The sequence below is a fragment of the Anthonomus grandis genome, chromosome 3 (assembly GCF_022605725.1).
Source record: "Anthonomus grandis grandis chromosome 3, icAntGran1.3, whole genome shotgun sequence".
In the NCBI taxonomy this organism is placed as follows: Eukaryota; Metazoa; Arthropoda; class Insecta; order Coleoptera; family Curculionidae; genus Anthonomus; species Anthonomus grandis.
In genome coordinates, this window is record NC_065548.1 from 30,407,855 (window position 1) to 30,430,939 (window position 23,085).

General features: G+C 30.7%; 1 protein-coding gene across 2 annotated transcripts in view; it reads left to right on the forward strand.

The window, feature by feature from the left end:
- Window positions 1-22,874, forward strand: part of LOC126734516 (phenylalanine--tRNA ligase beta subunit) — a 38,242-nt gene extending 15,368 nt beyond the window's left edge. The window contains exons 8-13 of one of the 2 annotated variants that reach the window (XM_050438183.1): window positions 5,846-6,016; window positions 6,075-6,189; window positions 12,975-13,188; window positions 18,957-19,181; window positions 22,127-22,288; window positions 22,344-22,874. In XM_050438183.1, coding sequence (XP_050294140.1) covers window positions 5,846-6,016; window positions 6,075-6,189; window positions 12,975-13,188; window positions 18,957-19,181; window positions 22,127-22,288; window positions 22,344-22,495 — 1,039 coding nt within the window. In that variant the 3' untranslated portion in view covers window positions 22,496-22,874. The remainder of the gene's footprint in view (window positions 1-5,845; window positions 6,017-6,074; window positions 6,190-12,974; window positions 13,189-18,956; window positions 19,182-22,126; window positions 22,289-22,343) is intronic. The other variant, XM_050438184.1, reaches the window with a different exon arrangement.
- The last annotated feature ends 211 nt before the right edge of the window (window positions 22,875-23,085 follow it).

Below are 23,085 nucleotides of genomic sequence, written 5' to 3' on the forward strand. Positions count from 1 at the left end.
TGGTACCAAATGGATGGTTGCCCGGCCCATAATGTCCGTATGGTTAGAGAGTGCTTGGAAAATGCTTTTAACGGCAATATTATTGGTCCACGGTACCGGATACTTTAGCCAGCCAGGTCACCTGATCTTTCACCGAATGACTTCTTTTTGTGGGGTCATTTATAAAAGTGTAAAATTTGAGAATCTAAACCACTTACAAAACCCTATTTCGTTAGAATGTAATAAAATTTTCCAATATCAACTTAGTAACGTTAGAAATGAATTTTATGATCGGTTAGGATATTGTTTAGCTGTTAATGGGGGTTGTTTAAACATTTGTTTAATTGATGTTTTTATGTAATTCTATTATTTTTAAAAGTTATTGTATTTTATTTTATTTTATTTTTATTTTCCACAATTAATAAAATATTAAGAGTTCTGTTCTCTCTTTTTTCGGATCTATTTTCGATCTTCTGCGTTAAACATTTACAATTATTTATTGCAATGTCTTTGGACTCGAATTTACTAACAATAGGTTTAATGGTTGAAATGGACCAGATAGGCTTGATGGGAAAATAAATTGAAAATATTTCAGATACTGCTATTGGTTTAATTAAATTCTAAGTATGATAAAATAATTTTTTTAATAATCGATAATAATAATTGTTATTGGTTTAACTTCATCGTAATATTAAATAAAAGTTTAGATAAAAAAGTAATGTTAACGTGTATTACTTTGAATATAATTATGGTTGTGAGATTGATAAAACGAAAAAAAAAAACATTTCTTGTATTCGGCTGTACGTCAGGTTTGACAAAGCCTTATAACAAATTGTTTGCTGGTGGCTGGTGTCTGGTTTTACCTGAACCGAAAATTTGCTAATTTTGCAATTACATTTAATTAAATAATTCAAGATTTGCTTATTAAATTTTTTTGAAATTTTGCACGAGGGTTTGCCAGATTGGTCTCTTCAAAAAGTTATCTTACATGTTTTCTGTAAAATGTACAGGGAAGCCAATAATTGACCCCCTTAAAATTTACATGGGATTTCCTATGTTCCGCTCGGCGACGCACCACCCGGTATATATTGAGTTAGTTTAACAAATCAAAACTAATAGTAGTTAAAAACTATTAGAGATATACTTACATATAATTAAGGACTTTAGTATGTCAAAATAGGTAAAACAAATGTAAAAGGCTTACAAAACCCAAATATTAAAACAGCTAAAGGTAATCACGATCTTCCATCTAATTTAGCTAAAGCGTCATATCAACTTCAGTGTTCTAAAGTTTGATAAATATAACTAGAAGAAGGTTTTTGAGATGTGCGGAATAACATGTGTCGTTGGTAATAATAAACGTATAATAATTATATTTTTTTTATTTGTTCTCATACAATTATTGTGTAAGATGATTTTGATTGTAACAGAATTAGTATTAGTGATAGCAAAGATTATAGTGATCCTATAAACATTTGCCATGAAATTGATTTATGTCATATTGTGAATAGTTCCACACGGACTATTCCCTTTACCTCATCTATCATTAATTATATTTATGTCCCTTTTTTTCATAAAAATATAAAAATTGCAGATAATTTGTTAATGGTCGTAAGTCAGTATAGGTTAATTTAAACAGTGGAATTTTGGAAATTCAAAATGCAAAATTTCTATATAGATTCCGTAAAAAATTAATTTAAAATTGTTCTAAGCAGGTAGAACTGGTCCTTTTTATGTGCAATTATAGATCTTAATAAAACTTTTTTTATAATAAAATTAATTTAATTTATTAAAAATAATATATTTAAATAATATTTTGATATAAGCTTCCCATTAAAAAAATGCTACAAGAGTAATAATAAATCATGGTGTCACAAAGTAATATTACCTTTAAAGAGCACTATATAATTGAAAAAAGAAAGCATACAAAATTAGTTTATGACACTAAAAACCTTAAGACATTAAGAAAAAGTTTTCAGAAGCTAACATGCGTGTTACATGTTCCTGGAATGTAATAAGTAATTTATCTATTAATTCCAAAAAAAAAAACACTAAAAGCTAATAATATAAATTTGATGAACGTGGAACTTCATTCTTAAAAATTTACATTTTTATTATTTCGTATTTTAGGGATCCTCCTCTTAACGCAGCAAACAGAATAGGTGTTTTCCGATAAATGTAAATCTTGACAGCCCTGGTAGGGAATACCAACAGGTCGGTTGTTGCTGTTTCCTTTTCTGAAATATGAAATTTATTACCTTATAAAAAACAAACTTAAAAATAATAAAATCATCAATTCCATCATGCATCAAAATGTTGTAAATTCTGAAAATGAGAAGTGTATTATGGGTGTTTAACTGGTTGTGATCAATGTATTGGGCCCTATACTTTTTGTCTTGCTTTGTTGATGGCTCTTCAGTAATTATTTTCAGGGTATTGGATATTAGTTTACAAGATAAGGCAAATACAGTTCTTAGCAAATTACGTGAATGTTTTTCGAATAACTGTATCTATAATTTAATTTATACTAATAAAACTGAATGAATCAGATTCTATAGATAAGTATACATTTTGTTTTTGAAAATTTATTTAGATTTTTTCTTTAATAGGGAATCCTTTGTAATTACTTATTTCTAGATTTAACAGTGCTTATTATGTTTTGTTTAATTTATGGCAGGTATTACCCCACCGAGAATTGTTGATGCTATATTATGCACAGGTAGATTCTCTATAATCTGTAATGTTTGTAATGTCTGTCGGGAGTTTCATTAAGGGCAAGAAATGTTTTCATAAAATAAAAGCGAATTGTGAGATGTATTGCTGGTGTTAATTACAGACTGCAGTGTTTTTAAAGACTTCAACATATCCTTACGGGCATTTATTTTAATAAACTTTATTAATTTTTATACAAATAATACTTTTCAGTTTTTGTTAGTAGACCAAGATTTTGTTTAAAAAAAAAAAAAATCTATTCATAGGGAGATAAGATATTTTAGCCTTTACTTTTATATTGACTACCAATATATCTGTGATTTTTGAAACTCTGATTTTCAGTTTTTAATTGATTTTAAATATGTGTGCCAGTTTCCTTTGTACATCTACTGTATTTGGTCACTTGATAGCCTTTTTGCTTGTTGTCACAGAGCGGCTCTGATGATGGTCTTACAGACTGAAACCCCTTAGCTGATTTGAATTAAACATTAGTACATTGACATACAAAGTCTCTAATCTTAAAACTGTTCAACATTTAGGTCTGATAAGTTTGCTCTCTGCCATTTCTCAAGGATCTGGAAAAGATAGAGTATATATATCTGTCCTCATACCTAATTGAAAATAATTTTCTTCCTTGTCAATAGCTGATTTTAAAACATTATGGTTGTAATGATATCTTCTTGTCTTTTTTGAGTCTCGTCTGTGGAGATGAACGCAAAGTGAAAATTTCCCTGTATAGGATTATTTTTGAATTCTTCTACATTAAATCCGTCGTTACTCGTTATATAATATGTTTTCTTAATTACTTTTACTAGTATTTTTTGCTTAATTCCAGTCAAGGAATACGTCCCTGAATTTTGTCGCAATACTAAAAAAACATCCTGTATGAATTAAAGTATGTTATCAATATTAATTTATTTTTAAATATGCTATACTCACTTTAGTCCTAATTCTGTGAATTTTAGAGAATTCTTAAGGTGAATGGCTGCTTATCCACCACGTAATTCCCTGTATGCTATGTACTATGTACTATCCTATAGCAATCAATATCACTTTATTGCTTAGAGAAATTAATGAATTTTATTGTGACTAGCATATGTATATTAATTTTTTTTAATATTGGTATTCTCAGTTTTTAAATTATGGCCTTGGCTTCTCTAGATAACTGGATAATACATTTCTTAAGAACTTTATTTAGTGTGCAACTTGGCATTTATTTATTGCATATTTTGAAAACCAACACTTGACTTTGATCTGCCATCGTTTTTTCAGTCTGCATGTTTCAATTACAGGTCCATGAGTGACTAAACTAAAGAACAGTTACACTGTAGAAGGAACTTTAAAAATGTAACAAAAAGTTAACAAATTAATTAGGAATACTATTTTTTGGTTAATGAGGTTTTTTCATAATATTGCTTGTGCCCAAACGACTTACCTATATCTTTGTCAAATTCGTAAGCTAGAAATTATCTATTAAAACTGTTGTTATGATATAATAATAGTCCGGCAAGACTAACCGGTTTACAGGGACTATTTCTAGAGAGTTGAGTTTGTTCGACAGTCTTGATTTAAAAGTTTTAAACAACAAGAACAACTCCCTAGATCTGATAGGTTACAGAAACCCTGTTAAATTTAAATGATGAAACAAAAAGAACCTATCAGGCCGGCTTCGTGGGTTCTCTGGATGGTCAGTTGTCTCAGTCACACTCACTCATTCCTTAGTAAAACACCTTAATTTAATTTAAATAGGGTGTTTATTAAAGTTAATATCTATAAAATCTACATGGTAAGTAAATACAAGTAAATATACATGATGGTCTTAAAAATGTATAAACAAAAATAAATAAATGGTAATATATATATATATAAATATATATATATATATATATATAAGTTTATATATATATATATATATATATATATAATATATATATATATATTTATATATATATATATATAAGTTTATACCCAAGGTACCTGAATTCGTCAGTGATCACTTCGGAAGCATTACATAATAAGGCGTAACATTGAAGTGTTTTAATTTACATAATTATAAGATAATAAATTCATGTTAAATCATACAAAGAAATCAAAAGAATATGGTTAAGATCAATTAAATAGGAAAATAAAAAGACTAGTAAGCTTACGGGTCAAGTCCCATGGTGTTCTTCTTTCGGGGGCGAGAGCCCGCGACGGGTTATTTTTCACCACATAGGGCTTAAGGCATGATGTGGGTTGACGGGGCTAAGGGCGGCGAAATTAACTACTTTTAGGCTTCAGGGCGAAATCCTCATCACTGCTGGGTCATGACTGGCGGTTTACAAACTCATTTTCAAGGAGCCGAATTTTCGAGAGGCATCAAACCACTAAAAACCATCCTGCTTCAAAAAAATGTTTGCTTAAAAATTAAGAAATACTAATAAATTTTAGTTTTTAGTATTAATGTAGATAAAAATGTGCTGGCGGAAAGAGATGATACTAGATTTATTTCACTACACCATTAATCTCTCTCCGTCGCAGCGGACAGCACGGTTCACCTTTGACAGACGCAGGAGCTGGAAAGACCCCCCAGATGCGTCGCGGAACTGCTTAAGTAGTAGTCCAAAAGACGTCTGGGCGCAAGACCGGAGATTGAAAAACTTCGCTTGTTACTTTATGGGTTTAGACGCTATGGGCCCAACCAAAGCCCATACGTAGATCACTAATAAGCAAACTATTGACTGCCTGGTAGAAAGTACAAATACGGGCCAAATCGTAATGATTCGACACGCGGCGCCACTGGCGTCCGCTTTAGTAAACCAGTTGACCAATTCAATTGCCGTGAAATCTTCCCCATGAACAGCATATTGTAAACAATAACAAAGAATTAAAATGGTGATAATATTGATAGTGGTTCAATGAAAAATATTGGCGAATTCCATTAAGAGTCGAAGGCAATTGTAATAATGGTGGGTGTCTTAGTCAGCAGTCTCGTACTTATAAAGTTTTGAAAGAAAAATTTAGAACAAAGTCATTTTTAAATATTTTAACCAAATGAATAAAAGTTAGGATTCTCCAGATCCCGTCTAAAGCGTAATTAATTCTGTAACACTGTTTTAGGGTAGAAGTTAAGTTTTCTTAAAGAATGTGTTATAAGAATTTACTTTGATTTCAGTGAAGACAGTCAAGAAATAGCAAACCTTTTATCAAGAATGTGCCTAAAATCAGAGCTCACTAGTGGCAGTGAAATTAGGGTAACAGTACCACCTACTAGGCACGATGTCATCCACGCATGTGATATATATGAAGATGTGGCCATCGCATATGGATATAACAATATCAAAAGGTTTTATTTTTTACTTTTATGTTGTAAGTTAAGTCATTATAATTTTTTTCTTTCTTAGGACATTACCAAAGACAAATACAATAGGCGAGCAACTGCCTGTTAATAAACTCTCCGACTTGCTGAGGCACCCTGTAGCTGAAGCTGGATTTACTGAAGCGTTGACTTTCACATTGGTAATATTTCGTTATTATAACTAAAAATATTTTTAAGTTATTCTATATAGTCTGACATATTTTATTTGCATTAAAACACAACAAGCAGCACAAATAATTGAACAGCACAAATAATTGAAGGTCAAAGTTAAAATTGCTACAATTGATTTATAGCGAATTTATATGTACGTTTAAACATTTGAAAACATAAAAAGGCGTTTTTTCTCTCATGAAATTTTTTAAAAGTAGAGACTTAAGCTATGGGATTAAAACCAGTTTCAGGAATCATTTTTACACTTCACACACATCAGAATACATTATTTTCATTCTTGATCTAAGAATTTGAATATTGTATTTGGCCGAAACTCAGCTTATATTAAAAAATAGACGTGGTTCTTTATAAAAAACACTGACTTTATTTTACTTGAATTATCGAATAAATACAAAATTAAAGTGCGGAAAAAACAGAGCGTGTATTGAAGCGTCTGTCTGCTCCTACTCCTTTGTCTCCATTACGTCACTCGCACGACGTGCAACGTTCATTATGTCTTTAATATTAACCATTAGGCGGCCTTGAAAAACTACAGTTTTTTTAACAAACACACATACAAAAGAAAATTTGTTAATCAGTAGATATTGGTAAAGTACAGATATTTTTAACAGATCTGCGGATTATACCATTAATAATTTTAATGTCCACCACACGCACTATTTCATCCATCCTCAATATTCATCCTAATATCCAGTTAAGCGTAGCGACGTTTCCATTTTTTACAAGACTAAAGCACCAATCGTTATCCTACTTTTGAAGTCTTCTTTCCACTTGAATCGTGTCTGCAACTCACCAATATATTCTTGCTGCCACCGCCTCCAAAAGTACTGCACAACCACTTGAACTTTCCGATAAATGTCAAGGCGATTAGTCTGGATAGCTGACATATTCGGGTAAGGATGCTAAACTTCCTCCAATGAAAAAGTGTGCAGGTGTAAGTGCCGTTAAGTTCTCAGGATCGGGGGATAAAGTAGAAAAAAAGAGACAAGAGGATGACTATTTATGATAGCTTCGATGTGGCACATTATGGTAGAAAATTGTTCATAAGAATAGGCAGTATTTGTTGCATTTTTCTTAAATATTGTTTTACACTTTTAATGACCGTCTCCCATATTCCCCTATAACTTGGAGATCGTGCTGAAATAAATTTCCAGGAACTCCGATTACTTGCTAAATTTTGAGCAATAATTGACAATTACTTAGCAAAAATTCAAAGAAACTAAACAATTCGTGTTCGGCCATTACAAAATTGCCCCATTATCACTAAAAACGTTAGCTGGCTTCCCCCGTCTACTAGTAAATCTTCTAAACGTAGCAAAAAATATGTAAGTAGTAAGCGAAGTCACTACTTCTAAGTGAATGCATTTAGTGCTTAAACAAATAAACAGACATCAATAACCCTTTATAATTTTGGCATTTTTAGTACTTCAATCTTTGATAGGAAAATGTCCACCATAATCTATACCTACGTTCAGAAAAGGGAAGTAAGTTTCTACTCTATATGACGCAAGATCGCCCATTAAATACTTCATCTTAATAAGAATTGCCTTAAAACAAACAGTGTACAGACATTACGTCCAGCAATAGGCCAATATCTATCAATATGCAATAACCTGAAATGCTCTTGTTTTACAATTAAATCTGTTAATATGTGAGATTTGGGTAATATAATCGAATGCTTTTTATCAAAGTTATATTTAGATTGTCTTAACATACCCCCTGTCTGTGTGTTTCTCAAGAAATGGATTAAAATCTTACTATTTTCCGGTAAAGGTAGTTTGCCTTTTAAACAATTAAATTCATTTGGAAAACATTCCTGCTGAACTTACGAAATAATTGAATTGAATGCTTGATCTAGTTCTATTGGATCTAAAATGTCTTTTGGTTTAGCAAAATTATTAAGGGGCAAATCTTCAAAATTCCTTATATTTCTAATAAATCTCAAGACATAAGTCGTTATTCTTTGAATTTTATTAAAATAGATAGATAGCTTACAAACCAATTTTTGATCTGGAATTTCCATATCTTCTGGAATTTTATCCTGAAGATTTTCTTACCACCATAAATTACACAATTTAAATTATTAGGTGTGGTCGATGTCAGTCGAATCAGTATAAAAACATTTTTTATTAAAAGTTATGTCTAAGGACTCACAAGCCTTTTTCGCTGAAGTACTAGCACACAACTCTAGAGGAGGTAAGGTTTGTTTTATTTTAATCAAAGCTACTCGCGACTTAGCAATGAGAGGAATGTTCTCCAGAGAAAGTGTACATTTTATATATAAACATGCTTCGTATGCACTTTCACGGCTATTACCAAAAGTGTGTAATTCTGTAGTAACATAATTTAAAAAACATATATATTTCTTATACACTTCTTCAGGAACTTCGTCATCCCAATCGGACTGAAGTTTCCAAAGATCTTGGATTACAAGCTTAGCGTTGATAATAATTGGACCGATCAAGCACAAACCCTGTATAAATCTAAAATACCCGGTCAAAGTCGATCAATAAGAAGTAGTCTTCTTAAGTCGTGATACGAATTTTATTAAAAAGTCTTAATTACCAGCATTACAATTGCTGGACTTGTATGCCGAGGACATAAGTTTTCTAAAAAAAAAATACAAAACATTAATTTTTGTCTAAACTCTACAAAATTCAGATAGATGGTTCTTATGAAAGTTTCCTTTATTTCTCCTAAGGAACCTAAAAATATAATAGTATACGGGGTGCCCCATTTAAAATTCTAGTTTAATTCTCGTTTAAAACCAAAAAAACTTCTGTAAGAAATTTTTGTTGCACAACCTGTAGATTTTGAGAAAATATACAGGCCTCTAATAAAATGGCCTGCCTGTACATATGTTTATCTTATTCGACTTTTTAGTTTTTAACGTTCGTGGGCGGTTTTATAAACTTTATTTTTGATAGCACTTCACAGAAAGAAATCCAGAGGTGTGAGGTCTGGAGACTTACGGGACCTTGCTACAAAAGGACTATTGCGCCCAGATCAATCCATTTATCTTGAAAATGTTCACTGAGCGATCTTCTTACAGGTACAACATTATAGATCAGTACGCTATCAGTAGGTGGATGAGACAGTTTCAAGATTTTTAAACAGAAATAGACTGAACACCGTTTAAATCCAGATTTTTGCACACGTTTTTACAACCAGTTGATGATCAAGGAAGAATGGAGTACTGTTTAACCATCCAGGCTATATTTTACAAAGACCACAGTCTATTTTGTAAAATATGATTTACTGATGAAGCGACGACATTTTCCACCATCGGGACAGTATCTGACACACTGAGTAATTAATTGCAAAAATCAATATTGTGTGAAAGGAAATGTGTGGCTTTGTATTTTAAAAGGTCCGTATTGGACCCTCCTTTTTCAATACGACTTTAAGCGGTACGAGATTTTTGGTTTTTTTTTTTGGCAATCAATTTTGGGATGTTGTTCATGATTTGCCTTAGAACATTGGGCAATTTGTTTGCTTCCAACATCTCTGATGTAATGATGCCAAATGGTTACGTAGAAATGGCAAAAAAACACTTTATAAGATTATAAAAATGTGTCACTTATTTTGACAGGCACAAAATAATACTACTGTTCCTCTTTAATAAATTATGAAGCATTTTTTTAAATAAAATATGATAAGATACTCTATACAAGAGTCAATAATCAAGGTTAAATGAATGCAGATAATATATATTAGAGAAAAAGGCAACAACACCGCAACGCCGCTCGATCGCATTGTTTATTCCACCGACAGAAGGAATATTTATCAGTGACGTCGTCAAAAACTATTTACATGATAAATATTTATTAATAATGGATTATGCTCTCAATTATAAACATCATTATCGTTTATGAACTATTAATGTTTTTTTTAACGTACTTCATTAAAGTAAATAAAGGTACCTAATAATAAGAAGTAGTAATAAGTAAAAAAAACCATAAAATATGTAAAGATATCTAATAAAAAGCATTTTTATGGAAATTTAATATTTCATAATTATTATAAGTTTCCTAATAAATTTTTATTTACACAACCGATCAAAAGTATTTGCCCACCATGTATTCTTTTTAATATTTTAAATTAGATACAAAAATCTTATCTTTATACCTATATTTAGATTGTATCTCTTTTGTAAATTGCATATGTGCTTAAACAGCATACCTATTAACTATGGTTCGTTGAAAAACACTGAGTATTTAAAAATAGTCTTGCAAATAACAAACAATGTAGTGAAAATATGCACTTCTTCTAAAAAACTAATCTGTTTATAGCTCGTTTCCGATGAAATTTGAAACATTTAAAGGTGTTTAGTCTTCAGGAATTGATTTTGTGTAATATTGGTAAATAATTTTGCTTGCTTATTGACGATTGTCACCGTGTCTTTGCTGATTTTTCAACATTCTTAAATAATAATGGCTAAAACAAAAGAGTTATCGGTGGAAACAAAAGGTATTATTATTGGACATAAGGCTGGAAAGACTAACCATCAAATTTCGACGGATTTGGGAATTTCAAGGCGGACTGTCGATTATAATGTTAGGAAATTCACCAGAGAAGGGACTATAAGCAACAAACCTCGATCGGGAAAGCCAAAGGCAACAAGTTCAAAGGCGGATTTAAATATTATAATTACAAGCAAACGCAATAGACGCCTTACCGCCCCTGAAATCAGAGCAAAAATCAACAAGGAGCGTAAAAAAGCGGTCAGTGTTTGGACAGTAAAACGGCGACTTTATAATGCTGGTCTTAAAGGACGTTTAGCTGTATCAAAACCGCTACTGAAGGATTTTAATAAAAAGAAAAGACAATGGACCATTGATGACTGGAAGAAAGTTCTCTGGAGTGACGAGTCGATATTCGAGGTTTTTGGAACGAATTGTCGAACGAATTGATTTCTGGTATGGCCTCCACAATCACCGGACCTCAATCCTATCGAATTACTGTGGGATGAAGTGGATAGACAAGTGCGAAAATCATGCCTCACATCAAAAGAATACTTGTGGAGGATCATCCAAGAAGAGGGGCACAAGATACCTCAGGAAACTTTGGACAAATTAATTAGAAGACCACCGAAACTCTGTGAAGCTGTTATTAAAAATCGAGGCGGACATGTAGATGAATCCAAAATTTGATTTTCTTAAATTTAATTAATTGAAAAATGTATTGTTTATATTCATTTTGTTATAAATAAACCGTTTCATAAGAATAACTGATGGGTTTATTATTTTTAGTTGTAACTTTAAAACAGTCATATGTGGGCAAATACTTTTGAGCGGTAGTGTAGGTTTATTTCTACAATTTTACTTGAGGAAAGATCGGCTTGAATCGCTTTTTTACCATGGTTCGGCACAAGTTTTTACCTTCGTAATAGTTCAAAAGACACGCAAATGAGACCTTTTTCTTTTTCAACCAAATTTAAAGAAAAAACACAGAACTTCACAAATGCCAAATGTAAACACAAAGCCGTTTGATAAGATGACATCAGCTTTTGCTTGCGGTGTTGCCATCCCGAATTTTTTAGAAGCGATTTTAGGAATTAGAATGTTAATGTTTTTTTTTCTTTGAAGATATTATTTTTGCGCTTATTATAAGATAATTCTACTATTCTACTTTTTATTTTTTCTTATTTTTATTCTAAAATCTAACACCAATAAGTTAAATCAACATTATTATATTATTAATATATAGCTGAAAATTTCCTCGTTTGCAAATGTTTGTAGACTTGACAACAAAGAATCGGTAAATTTGTTTGTAAACAGGAGACTTTTCTTGCACCTGAGCACATGTTAAACTCAAACAATGTTTTTGTTTACTAGTTCTAGTCTTTCACTGTTCTAAGTGCTTTGCCGATAAATAATAGAGAGAATTTGTATATTTAGCTAGATGGCGTACCGTTCTATAATGCTGCACCTGTAAGAAGATGGTTCAATGAAAATTTTCAAGATAAATAGATTGGTCGCAATAATCCATTAGAAATTATAGTGGTTTGATCAAAGACGTTGACTTTTAGTTTTTTTTATCCAGTGGCGTCGTAAGTATGTACTTAAAAGATTAGTTATAAAAATATCTTATTTTATTGACACACCCTGTATCAATATTTGCCAAAATTAGAAATTAAATATCTTGGGTAAGATACTTTATTTCTGGGTGAGGATTCAATATAATTTAACAGATTTACAATAAATAGCGTCCTAAAGGTAGTTTACTCTTGATTTAAAAAATATCAAAGCCCCATTAAAACGCACGTCTATGATGTATCGCATTTTCTATCCTTGGCAAAATGTGCGCCTTATAGCCATACCAAATAGAGTCCTATCAAAAATGAAAAAATCACTAAACACACAACCAAGATATTGGCTTATATCCATATTAAGTGGGACACCCTATATATTGTAAAAAGTGGTAACTATATTTTCTTTAATATTCGCATATATTAATCTTAAAATATCGCTATTCTATCGATCGATGCACACTAACACGATACACAACCGTTTGTAAAAAAGCCATCATATCGACGATAACCAAAGAGTGTTGGGAACAAACGACCCCTTGAAATGTATAGACCTTGCCCATATTTTATTTAATACATAAATAATAAAAGTCAATCCATGCAAAGATTTCGAGCAGCACTGAATCTACTTTTTAGTTTTAAAAAAAAAATGAAAAAACTTTTTAGTTTTAAAAAAAAAAATGTTTTAGCTATATTTACAAAACTTATTTTAACTATTTTTAGTGTTCGCAGGATGACATATCCACAAAATTAGGAATAGAATCAATTGATAAAGTGCTAGCTGTCCACATTTCCAATCCGAAAACATTGGAATTCCAAGTTTGTCGTACAACTCTTATACCTGGTATTTTGAAAACGATTGCTGCCAATAAAAAAATGCCTTTGCCGATTAAAATTTTTGAAATATCTGATGTTGTTTTAAAAGATGCTGATGCTGGTATGTATTACTATTGTTATTAGTATTAAAATGCTTCATAATAACTAGCCAAGAAACAATTATATGGTTTAATATTGCTAAAAATAATAAATAAGTAGTCTGGTGAATTAAACTAACATTCTAGCCTAACTAACCCTTAAAAGAGAAGAAATTATGTTTTGGAAATATATAGCGGATGTACCTCTAAGAAGCTTAACAATATCACCATATTGATTTCACTTCTGTCAGTTATTTTTGCAGGCAGTGAACATCTATAATAGTACAATAGTCAATCTAGCATCCTAAAAATGTGCAAATTTAAAAAATCCATGCAGCCGTTGTTTTTTGTTAGTCGTCAGGTTTATGAGGTTAAAGACGAAAATATGTTTACCGTTTTAGCCGTTTTTTGAATTTGATTTTCTGGCGAGACCGTAAGTCGTACAGAAAAATTAAATTCACTACAATTTGACTTTCAGAAGTGAAGCGGTATGTAGAGCCAATGTCACAAAATACAATTTTTTTGTTATGTTGGAGTTACCTTATTGCGTTGATTTTCTTTTATAATCAATTTTTTCGACCTCAATTTTCTTTAGATTTTAATTTTGGCGCCCTCTACCTTTGTCTCCATTGGTTGTATGGGTTTAAATAAATTTTCAAATTTCAAATGCCAGATTGATTTTTAGCTAGTAGTCTAAATAATGATTTTTTTAAATCGCATATAATTGTCAAATTAAGGTAAAACGGATAAACAGCAGACAAGAAACTACAAAGGGACTTTATAAAAAGTGTTCACTTCACCAACTTAATTTTGAAGATGGGAAGATTACAAGTGCAAAATACTTATTTATGTAACAAGGGTGTAAAATGTTTGCGTAAAATGCCTTTTTTTATAAATAGAAAATTTGTCGTATGAGTCATAGGCAAATTTTCTATTCATAAAAAAAGATCATTTTACACACTTATTACAAAAATAACTATATTTTAAAATATTTTTTGTAGTAGAAAAAATATTATTTTATAAATGATAAACATTAAAAAGCATAAAAACAACGTTAATAAAATGCAAGACATCACAATTAAGCAAGTCATAGTTAAATTTAATAAAACACAAAAATTAAGCTTTGACACTGTTTGAGTTTTCCCTGTATAGCATAAAGATCGTTCATAAATATATTATTTATCTTAATAATGATTATAAACATTAATTACAACAATTAAGCCTTGTATTTTGGTTTACATTTTTTATACGTCTAATCTATTTTGAATTTACCAAGTAAAATTTTATTTGTTTCATTTAGATACTTGTATGCAAGTTTTCAGATTATTGCCTTTTCCAAAACTAGACAAGAAATGTGTTAATGTTTCGCTTTGTTCATACTATACTAATACAATAAAAAACATTAACTTATTTTTGTGTAAATTATATTGTAGAATATCTTCCTTGTTTAATTGTAGTTTTGACTTTTTATGATTTAACACAATCAAAAAATATACATTATATCTTTTTTGTGAACGAATTATGTTCATTTTAATTCTTATAGCGCCCTAAAAAAGGCCTAATATAGACCAAAACGTTGGCATCTTAAAAATGTAAAAAGCTTGGAATTTTTATTCGCCCCAGATCCAACTGAAACCTACAAGATTAAAATAATTAAACTGGGTCACTAAAATAACATATTAGGACAGAAAATTAAGACGCTAAAATAAAAAAAAAAAATTGCAGCTAGTAACTTGACATTTGACCGCTAGGACGCTGTCTCACAATAAATGAGAGAGTGAAAAAAGTAATCTTGATAACTTTGTTCTAATTTTAGTTAGGCAAAATGGTATGTCGTAAGTTGCTTTATTGTGCGACTTATCTTTGGACAAGGTAGAAAATTGGCGAAAAAATTAGTCAGAAAAAAAAACTCAAACATAATGTAAACGAAAGGCTCGATTTACTATTTTTGTAATAAGTGAGCAGGTAGAAAGAATACTGGTATCCAACCATTAAATCTTAACAATTTCAACAACTTTGAGGATATCAAATATTATTCTGATCTGATTTGGATAAGAAAAATGTACATCAAATATTCTGATACTTTTCCTGCTTTTGCGAAATGATCAGCTGCATTATTGAACGGTATGCTATTATAATTTATAATTAATACAGTTTTTTAGTTTTGCTTTATTAAGTTGAAAATATATTAATACCCTATAGTTTGTATGTAATAGGATTAATTTATCAATAAAATAAAGAACGATGTTATTAAGATGTCAGAATAATGAATGAGAAATAGAAAAAAAAGTTGGAAAAAAGCTGCTTTTCTATCTAAAATTTTTAACTTTAGTTTAAAGTTTCAGTTATTAGCAGTGGCGGCTCGTGACATTTGACTATGGAGGGGCGCGCAAATCCAAATAAATATATACTTACTAATAAATAAAAAAATATAACTGGACGCTAAGTATATGTTATAATATCTGAGACATGACGGTTTGCAGTCATGTCTCAGATTTTGTCCTTCGCTTGGGTAACAACTGTATCACATACCTCTTTTGCAATAATAATTCTCAAGTTATCGTCAGTTCTTCTTCTTTTGACACTTTCAAAGTTTAATTCTACATTATCCTTAATATTATCGGTGTCGTTTCTTATTTTGGCAATGCTTGATTCAAATATCGACAGATCTTAGAGAGTAATATTTAAATCCGGCAAAGGTCTGCCTAAAGTCTTAATGTTTACTTTTTCTTCCAGTGAAAGATTTGAAAAATTACAGTTAATTAAAAAGCTTACACGATTCATTATTAAATTTCAATAATAATTATTGTATTGTTCACTCTCGAAATACTCAGACACACACAAACCACCGATCACGGAACCGATTAAAAACAAAATTTTACCGAATAAACAACAAAAAACGTCTTCCTGCCGCCTGCGGTCCGATTTACAAAACATAAAAACAAAAGCCGAATCCACGATAAAACTGGGACGCTAAATTTTTGCGCGCCTCGCTATCGGTAACGAGCGTGATAAAAGCCGAGAAGATTGGTCGTCGAGAGTAGCTTTTCGGTCAAATTATGGACGCGGATGTGAGCGCGCCCCACGACAAATAGAGGAAGATAGATGAGCTGTACCTTGCGCGAGACAGAGAGCGGTATACGTAGGATGCCAGGAGCACTTTGGTTGTTGATTTGAATATCGCATTATCTCCTATAGTACGAGCGCTTGCGTTATACGTTTAAACCCAGGTTGATAAAAAATATATCTAATATAATTAATAATTACTGCACACGAGTTTTAAATTTAAAATAAGTAATTTTTAATGAAATTACTGGGGGGGCGCGCACCCTTGCGCCCCTATTAGCAAGCCGCCAATGGTTATTAGATCGAAATTTTATATCGTCTTGGGAGCATTATAGGCACAGTTTTAATTAGCAGATTCGTCGTCGATTTTGTAAAAACATTGTTCTCATGCAGCCTTCTTTGCTTTGCGGCGTCATTTGGCACTACTTACACAACGTCGATAATACATTCTACTTTCAGGCCAGGTCAATGAACGAAAAACAACAGCGTCGTTCGTGTCCTGGCCATGTTCACATATGCAAATTATTACTATATTTGTGTAATAAATGTTATATTCGTAATAGTCCGATATACAAATTATACAAATCTAATAAAGAAAAGGTAAATTAAATAAATTTTGTTTTGAGATTAGATTTTTAAATAGTTTTTGTGTAAAAGCTATCTTGAAAACCAAAATCTTAATGCAGGCAAGTTTAATTTGTTTCTGCAACTTTGAAATGCGATTATTCGGAAACCTCTAGACACAAAGTATCGGAGCAAGATACCACTGAAAAGAGAATTGAATGCCCTTTAAAACAAGGTGACATCTATCTCTCCTGGGGCCCGAAACAAGAAGGCTGTGAATATTCATTTAAAGTATCTCTCTTACAAACAAAGTTGTCATGTCTGCGATTTTCATATTTTTTATAAAATAAATACTGTAACGATCTTGACTACAGCGAATCTTCATGGAGGCGCAAGCGGCGAGCGCACTGCGCGACATCTCTGGAGACATTACCGAATCTGTCAGAATAATGGTCGCGCAAGTATGAATTCAGTTCAAATTCTAATATTTGTATAAAATCTTAATATTTGCAGTGGTCCTAAGCCATCGAGTTTAATGAGGTTTTGTGTACTAATTATTGACTATTTTTGTGCATCAATAATTCACACCAACGCTACAATACATTTTTGTGCAATTAACTTGTGTTTGTGCATTTTGATTTTGTCAAAAAGAATTACATTTAACCAATAATTCAAAGTTATGCTGAAATTTTTAAATCACATTTATAATATGATGTTCCAATCAACTTACATAGTAATGCACAATAAATAAATTTAAAATATTGTTCTGGACCTAAGTTACCAAGGCCATTACCTTAAGATACAATCCTACAGAGACAATTTCAGTTCTTACAAGGCAATTTTCGCCAGAATTTTTTAGGTTAAGTTATGGTTTTATTAGTTAAAGGGATTATTTATGGTAATTTTTGTTAAAAATTGAAATCAAGGCTTATATATAAATAAATAGCTAGGCATTAAAGCGTTTCGACCATTAAGCGAAATCTGGTCAATTTGGAGTTTCAATTTCATATAATTTATACTATTACCATCTATATATCATACCATATATAATTGTAGCATAATTGCTCTCTATCATAATAATGACAGACCAAGTTCAGTTTGCCTGTAGAATATAACTGTATTTTCACGAATAATGATAAACATTACATTGTTTCTTGGGAGCGAAAAAATACATAATGAGTCATTAATATTGCATGAAATTTTGATTAACTAATAATGTCACTAATAGAGGGCGCCGCGTATTACATTTTGAGTTTTTTAATATAACAATGAAAACAACCAGTTTATTTATGCAATGTACTTCCTATAAAATCGTAGGTTTTTAATAAATAAATAACGTCTTTATTATTACTTCATAAGTGAATATAATATTATTAGAAAATAATTATGTGCACACTATGTAGGGCACAACTGGCGAAGTTTAACCTTGTGGCCATTCCTTCACTTCAAAGGAACTACAAGAGGAAAAGTGATAAACATGGCGTAAAACACAGGAGTAGAGGATGTCAAGAACCGTGGCCTCTGCCATCTCCCGATTTAAACTCATTAGAGTTTTTCCTCTGAAGTTACCTTAAACAATTAGTTTGTACTACTCCACTTGAAAATGTTGAAGAGTTAAGAAATAGGATAGTGCCAAGTTGCGCAACAATTCGAATGACAGTAGGCATTTTTGAACGAGTGCGGCTGTCAATGGTTCATAGGGTGCTTGCATTGAAGTTGGAGAGCAACACATTCAACAACTTTTATAACATGTACTCCTAATTTGTGTTTGATGTCATGTTAATCACTTTTCCGTTTTGTAAAAATCTTCGATTTTATAGGAATTAAGTTTAATAAATAAAATGGTGGTTTTCATTATTGTATTTAAAAACTCAAAATGTAGTACTTGGCGCCCTCTAGTAGTAACATCAAAACTATCAAAAAATTAAAATTTAACACCTTAGAAAAACTTTCTGTAGATAGTTTCATATGGTTGATCTCGTTTGAAAATTGCAAATGGAATTAAAGTATCTTCGAAGTGAATCATTTTTAACATTTCTTCATTTCTTCTTCGGACCTAGGTTTATAGGAAGTTTTTTCAATATTTTGAGCCAAGTAACTAACTGTATATTTTTATATTTCTATTTATACCAAAAAATCTTTAAAAATAAAATTACTTTAGATATTTTACGTCATCTACACAAAAGGAAACGTCTGAGGAAACCTTGGTTCACCGAGGAGCTGACCGACTTAGTAAAAAAGAAAAATCGACTTTATCACGTATATAAAAAGTCGAAGTTAGAAACTGACGCACTCGCCTACAAGCAAATAAGAAATTTGGTGTCTAAAAGTGTGAAAGTAAAGAAGCGAGAGTACTACAGAAGTATGACTGAGGCTGACTATTTGAGTGAGTGGAATTGTAGTTCAGTTAGAATGCTTTATTGCTTCTTATTAAATTTTGTTTGGCTTTATTGCATATTGTTTGTGGAAAAAGCTTCATAATATATATTTTTTATGTGAGGCAGTATAGTTGAATACATTTTAAATTTACCAGAACCAAAAAAATTTGATATATACAGGGTGTTCGGAAAAAGGAGGCCAATCTGCCGGCCACATATAGGGTGGACCAAAATAATGCGACTTTCGTTATGGCATTTTTTAATTGGGCGCTCGGTATTCATAATACAGGGCGTCAAAGTGAGAAATATAAAATCGTTTTTTGAAGTAAGTTGAGTGTTTCATAAGATATTAAATTAAAATTTCGTGTGAGAGGTTTTTTTGGAACGAGAAATTGAAGTCCGTTCACGGATTCGTTATATCTTGCAGAGGGCGCTACCTGCGCTATATTGCATGTGTTAAAAATACCAAAACTTTTCTGTACCTCTGTATAATAAAGTTCTAGTAAAAAATTCTAATTATCCAATATTTTCTTGTAAAAAAAGAATTCTTAGTAAATGTCGGCCTGGAGAATCCGTTTATTAGATATGTTAATTTTAAAATCTAGATACCTTTTAACAAAATAAACGTAAATTATTTTTTTTTAATTAATGCTAAATTACTTATAATAAAAATCATAGAATAATGACCTTAAATTATTTGTTCCATGTGACCTCCATTCGTTTGTATACAGATACGAGCCTTCTTTATTAAAGAAAATCCAAGGCTTTGAAAAATATCTGGACTGGATTAAAAAATGGCATAACGAAAGTAGCATTATTTTGGTCCACCCTATATGTGGCCGGCGGATTGGCCTCCTTTTTCCGGACACCCTGTATATATATTTAAATTCATTTTTATTAAAAGGTCTAGTTTTTGTTAATAGATATCACAACAATTAGTTAGTTATCCCCTGATTTTTAACAAGAAACACGCATTTTTTTTTTCTTGAAAACGGCTAGAGATAGGTATAGCGAAGTATGATCAAAAAATGAAAAAAAAAATAATAATAAAATATGACTCAAAACGAAGCAGGGAATCAAAATATATAAAAATATATAGGGTATTCCTTTTAAAAATCAAAGGTCCAGTCATTTTTCTATATAACTGACAATGCAGTACTGCTGAACATATTTTAGTTAGATAGAGCATTGGCTATTAGCAGAGGTTACAAATACCATGGGTTGTCAATTTTCTCTTCTCAATATTTCTGAAGAACATACTCATTGCTACTAAACTAAGCGCACCTTTTAGGTAACCATTATGAAAATTAGTATTTTAAGACTTAAAAATCGAGGCTCACCAAGAGTACAGACAATCAAGAATCGATAAGTGGTATTTACGCCTACGAGATATAGAAAAAAATATTATTCAAAAATAGTGTTATATAGCTTCTATATGGATTGTAAACTGCGAATCACAACATGATTTTGCATTTTTTGTAATAACTGAGTGTTATGTGTATTTTGCGAGTGTTTTATTTATTTATTTTATTTATTACATAAAGACTTTACAGCGGCTAGTGTTAATACAAACTAATTAACCAATAAACAGGCATTAATGGTATTTACCTTAATTTAAAATCCTTAAATAACTATCAATATGAAATTTCTAGCATGTCTAATTAATAATGAGTTTGAATAGTTGGAGGAGTACCTGAAAATATTACAAGTTTGACTGATACACTGAATGCAACTGTTTAAGTTTGAATACATAAGTTTTCCAAACAGAAAGGGGAGTCAATTTGATTATTAATAATCATATGTACAAAAATTAGATCAACATAATATATACGTTTTTCTAAAGACTCTATACCATAAACTTTGTCGACTAGATCTAATATTTAATATATTTACAAATTTATGTTTTGCCCTTTCCAACTGATTAATATATTTGTGATATATCTCATAGCTTTGATACTTCAAACAACTGTTTCATACTCAAGGATAGGTCTTGCCAACGTATTACATATTAAAATCAATGATTTAATATTACTAAAACCGGTAGTTGTTCGAAATTAAATTCTATATTTTTAATCGCTCTTTGAACACAACTCTCTTGATGTAAACAAGAGCTTGGAATCCATAATTACAACCAAATCCCTAATAAAACCCATACACTTTAATTTAGTTCTTTTAAGACAAACGTCACATTTGTTCTGTACTTGCGATGATTTCTTTCAGAAAAGTATACAGTATCATTTTTCAAGATTAATAAGTAAATTATTTCAAATGATCCGCGTACAAAAGGTAATTACTATTAGAAAAACATTGTCCGACGTCATTTAATATTAAAAAGTCACCTAAAAGTTATATTAATCGCATGAAATAAATGTACTACTAAATTGTTTTTTCCTAAAATAAGACATTTATTGCAAGTTCTAAAGGTATACGAGAATTTCCGATGAAGTAACTACATGCGAACAGCGCAAAGCCAGGATATAGCCAAAACAATATAATCAATCAGATATTAATAATAATGCCGATTTCGCTACAACAATGCAAAAATCCCGGAACGTCTTAATAATTCACGAACGTGCCGTTTTATCAACGTATCCCAAATAAAGTTTATCTTTTTAGGCATCTTATAAATCTCTTTTATACAAATATTTTTATATGTACAGAGGTATACTATGAAGGTGTGTGAATAAGTAACCTTTTCTACATTGAAGGATATTTGTGTTACTGGAATAGCTCGATTTTAACCTTAGTTTTTGCAAACTAGTATATAGGCAAAGTTATTTTCGTAAATAAGTGTAAATATTCATTAAATTGCAGTAGGAAAAATGCATTAATTATAAAAGATAATGTAATGAATATTTACACTTATTAACGAAAATAACTTTGTATTATTTGTATTATTCATGTCCCCTTGTAGTGTTGTGCCATTTAAATATTTTTGTATTTTTCTTTTTAGAAGTAGGAGCTCGAAACGAAAGACGAGTATGCGCAGTGAACTGCAACAAAAATGCTGGCTTTGAAGTGGTGCATGGGTTATTAGATCGAATTATGTTGCTTCTTGAAGTTCCATGGTCACAGAATAGAGGAAATGTTGGGTATTACTTAAAAGCTGCTGATGGTATAATGTTTTTTAAATTTAAATTTTAACAGCCGTGACGTACCTTTTTTTTTAGATCCTACATATTTCCCAGGCAGATGTGCTGAAATAATTTACAACGACAATTCCATAGGAAAAATTGGTGTATTACATCCTAATGTGCTTACAAAGTTTGAACTGACCAATCCATGTTCTGTTGTAGAATTCAGTCTGGAGCCTTTTGTCTAATTAACAATAATTAATATTGTTATGTACAGTGTAGTAGAGCTATATTAACATCCAACTATAGACAAAATATAAAGCTTTATAAAAAATATAAAAAACGTTTTATCTATGACCTATTAAAACTCTCAAAAAGAGAAAAATTTGAAATTTGAAAAGACTTGTCTTTTTACGCAAAATTAAAGCTTTTTTGTTTCGATTAAAAAAAGAATATATAAAGAAATATTGCAATTTTTTATACAACTTAATATTTTGTTGCCAATCTTCATACACAATGGTTAAAAATATATTAATTTATGGCATTTAACTTTGTATAAGAATAAAATGTATAACATGAAATTGTTTCAAAAAGATCTATATTAAAAATATTTGTAACTTATACTTATATTTGTGTTTTAATATATTGCAAGTATTTTATTGTCTGAAGCCTTTACTGGTAAAAACGTCATTGCATTACAAAAGAGCTTAGTTTGATTTAGATCTTTAAGTTCTAATTATATTTTTTATTTAATTTAACGGTAGTAAAGTAACCAAAGTTTTAAACTTAATTATATTTAGCCTAATCTCATAAATTCAAAGCAACTAAAAATCCGAAT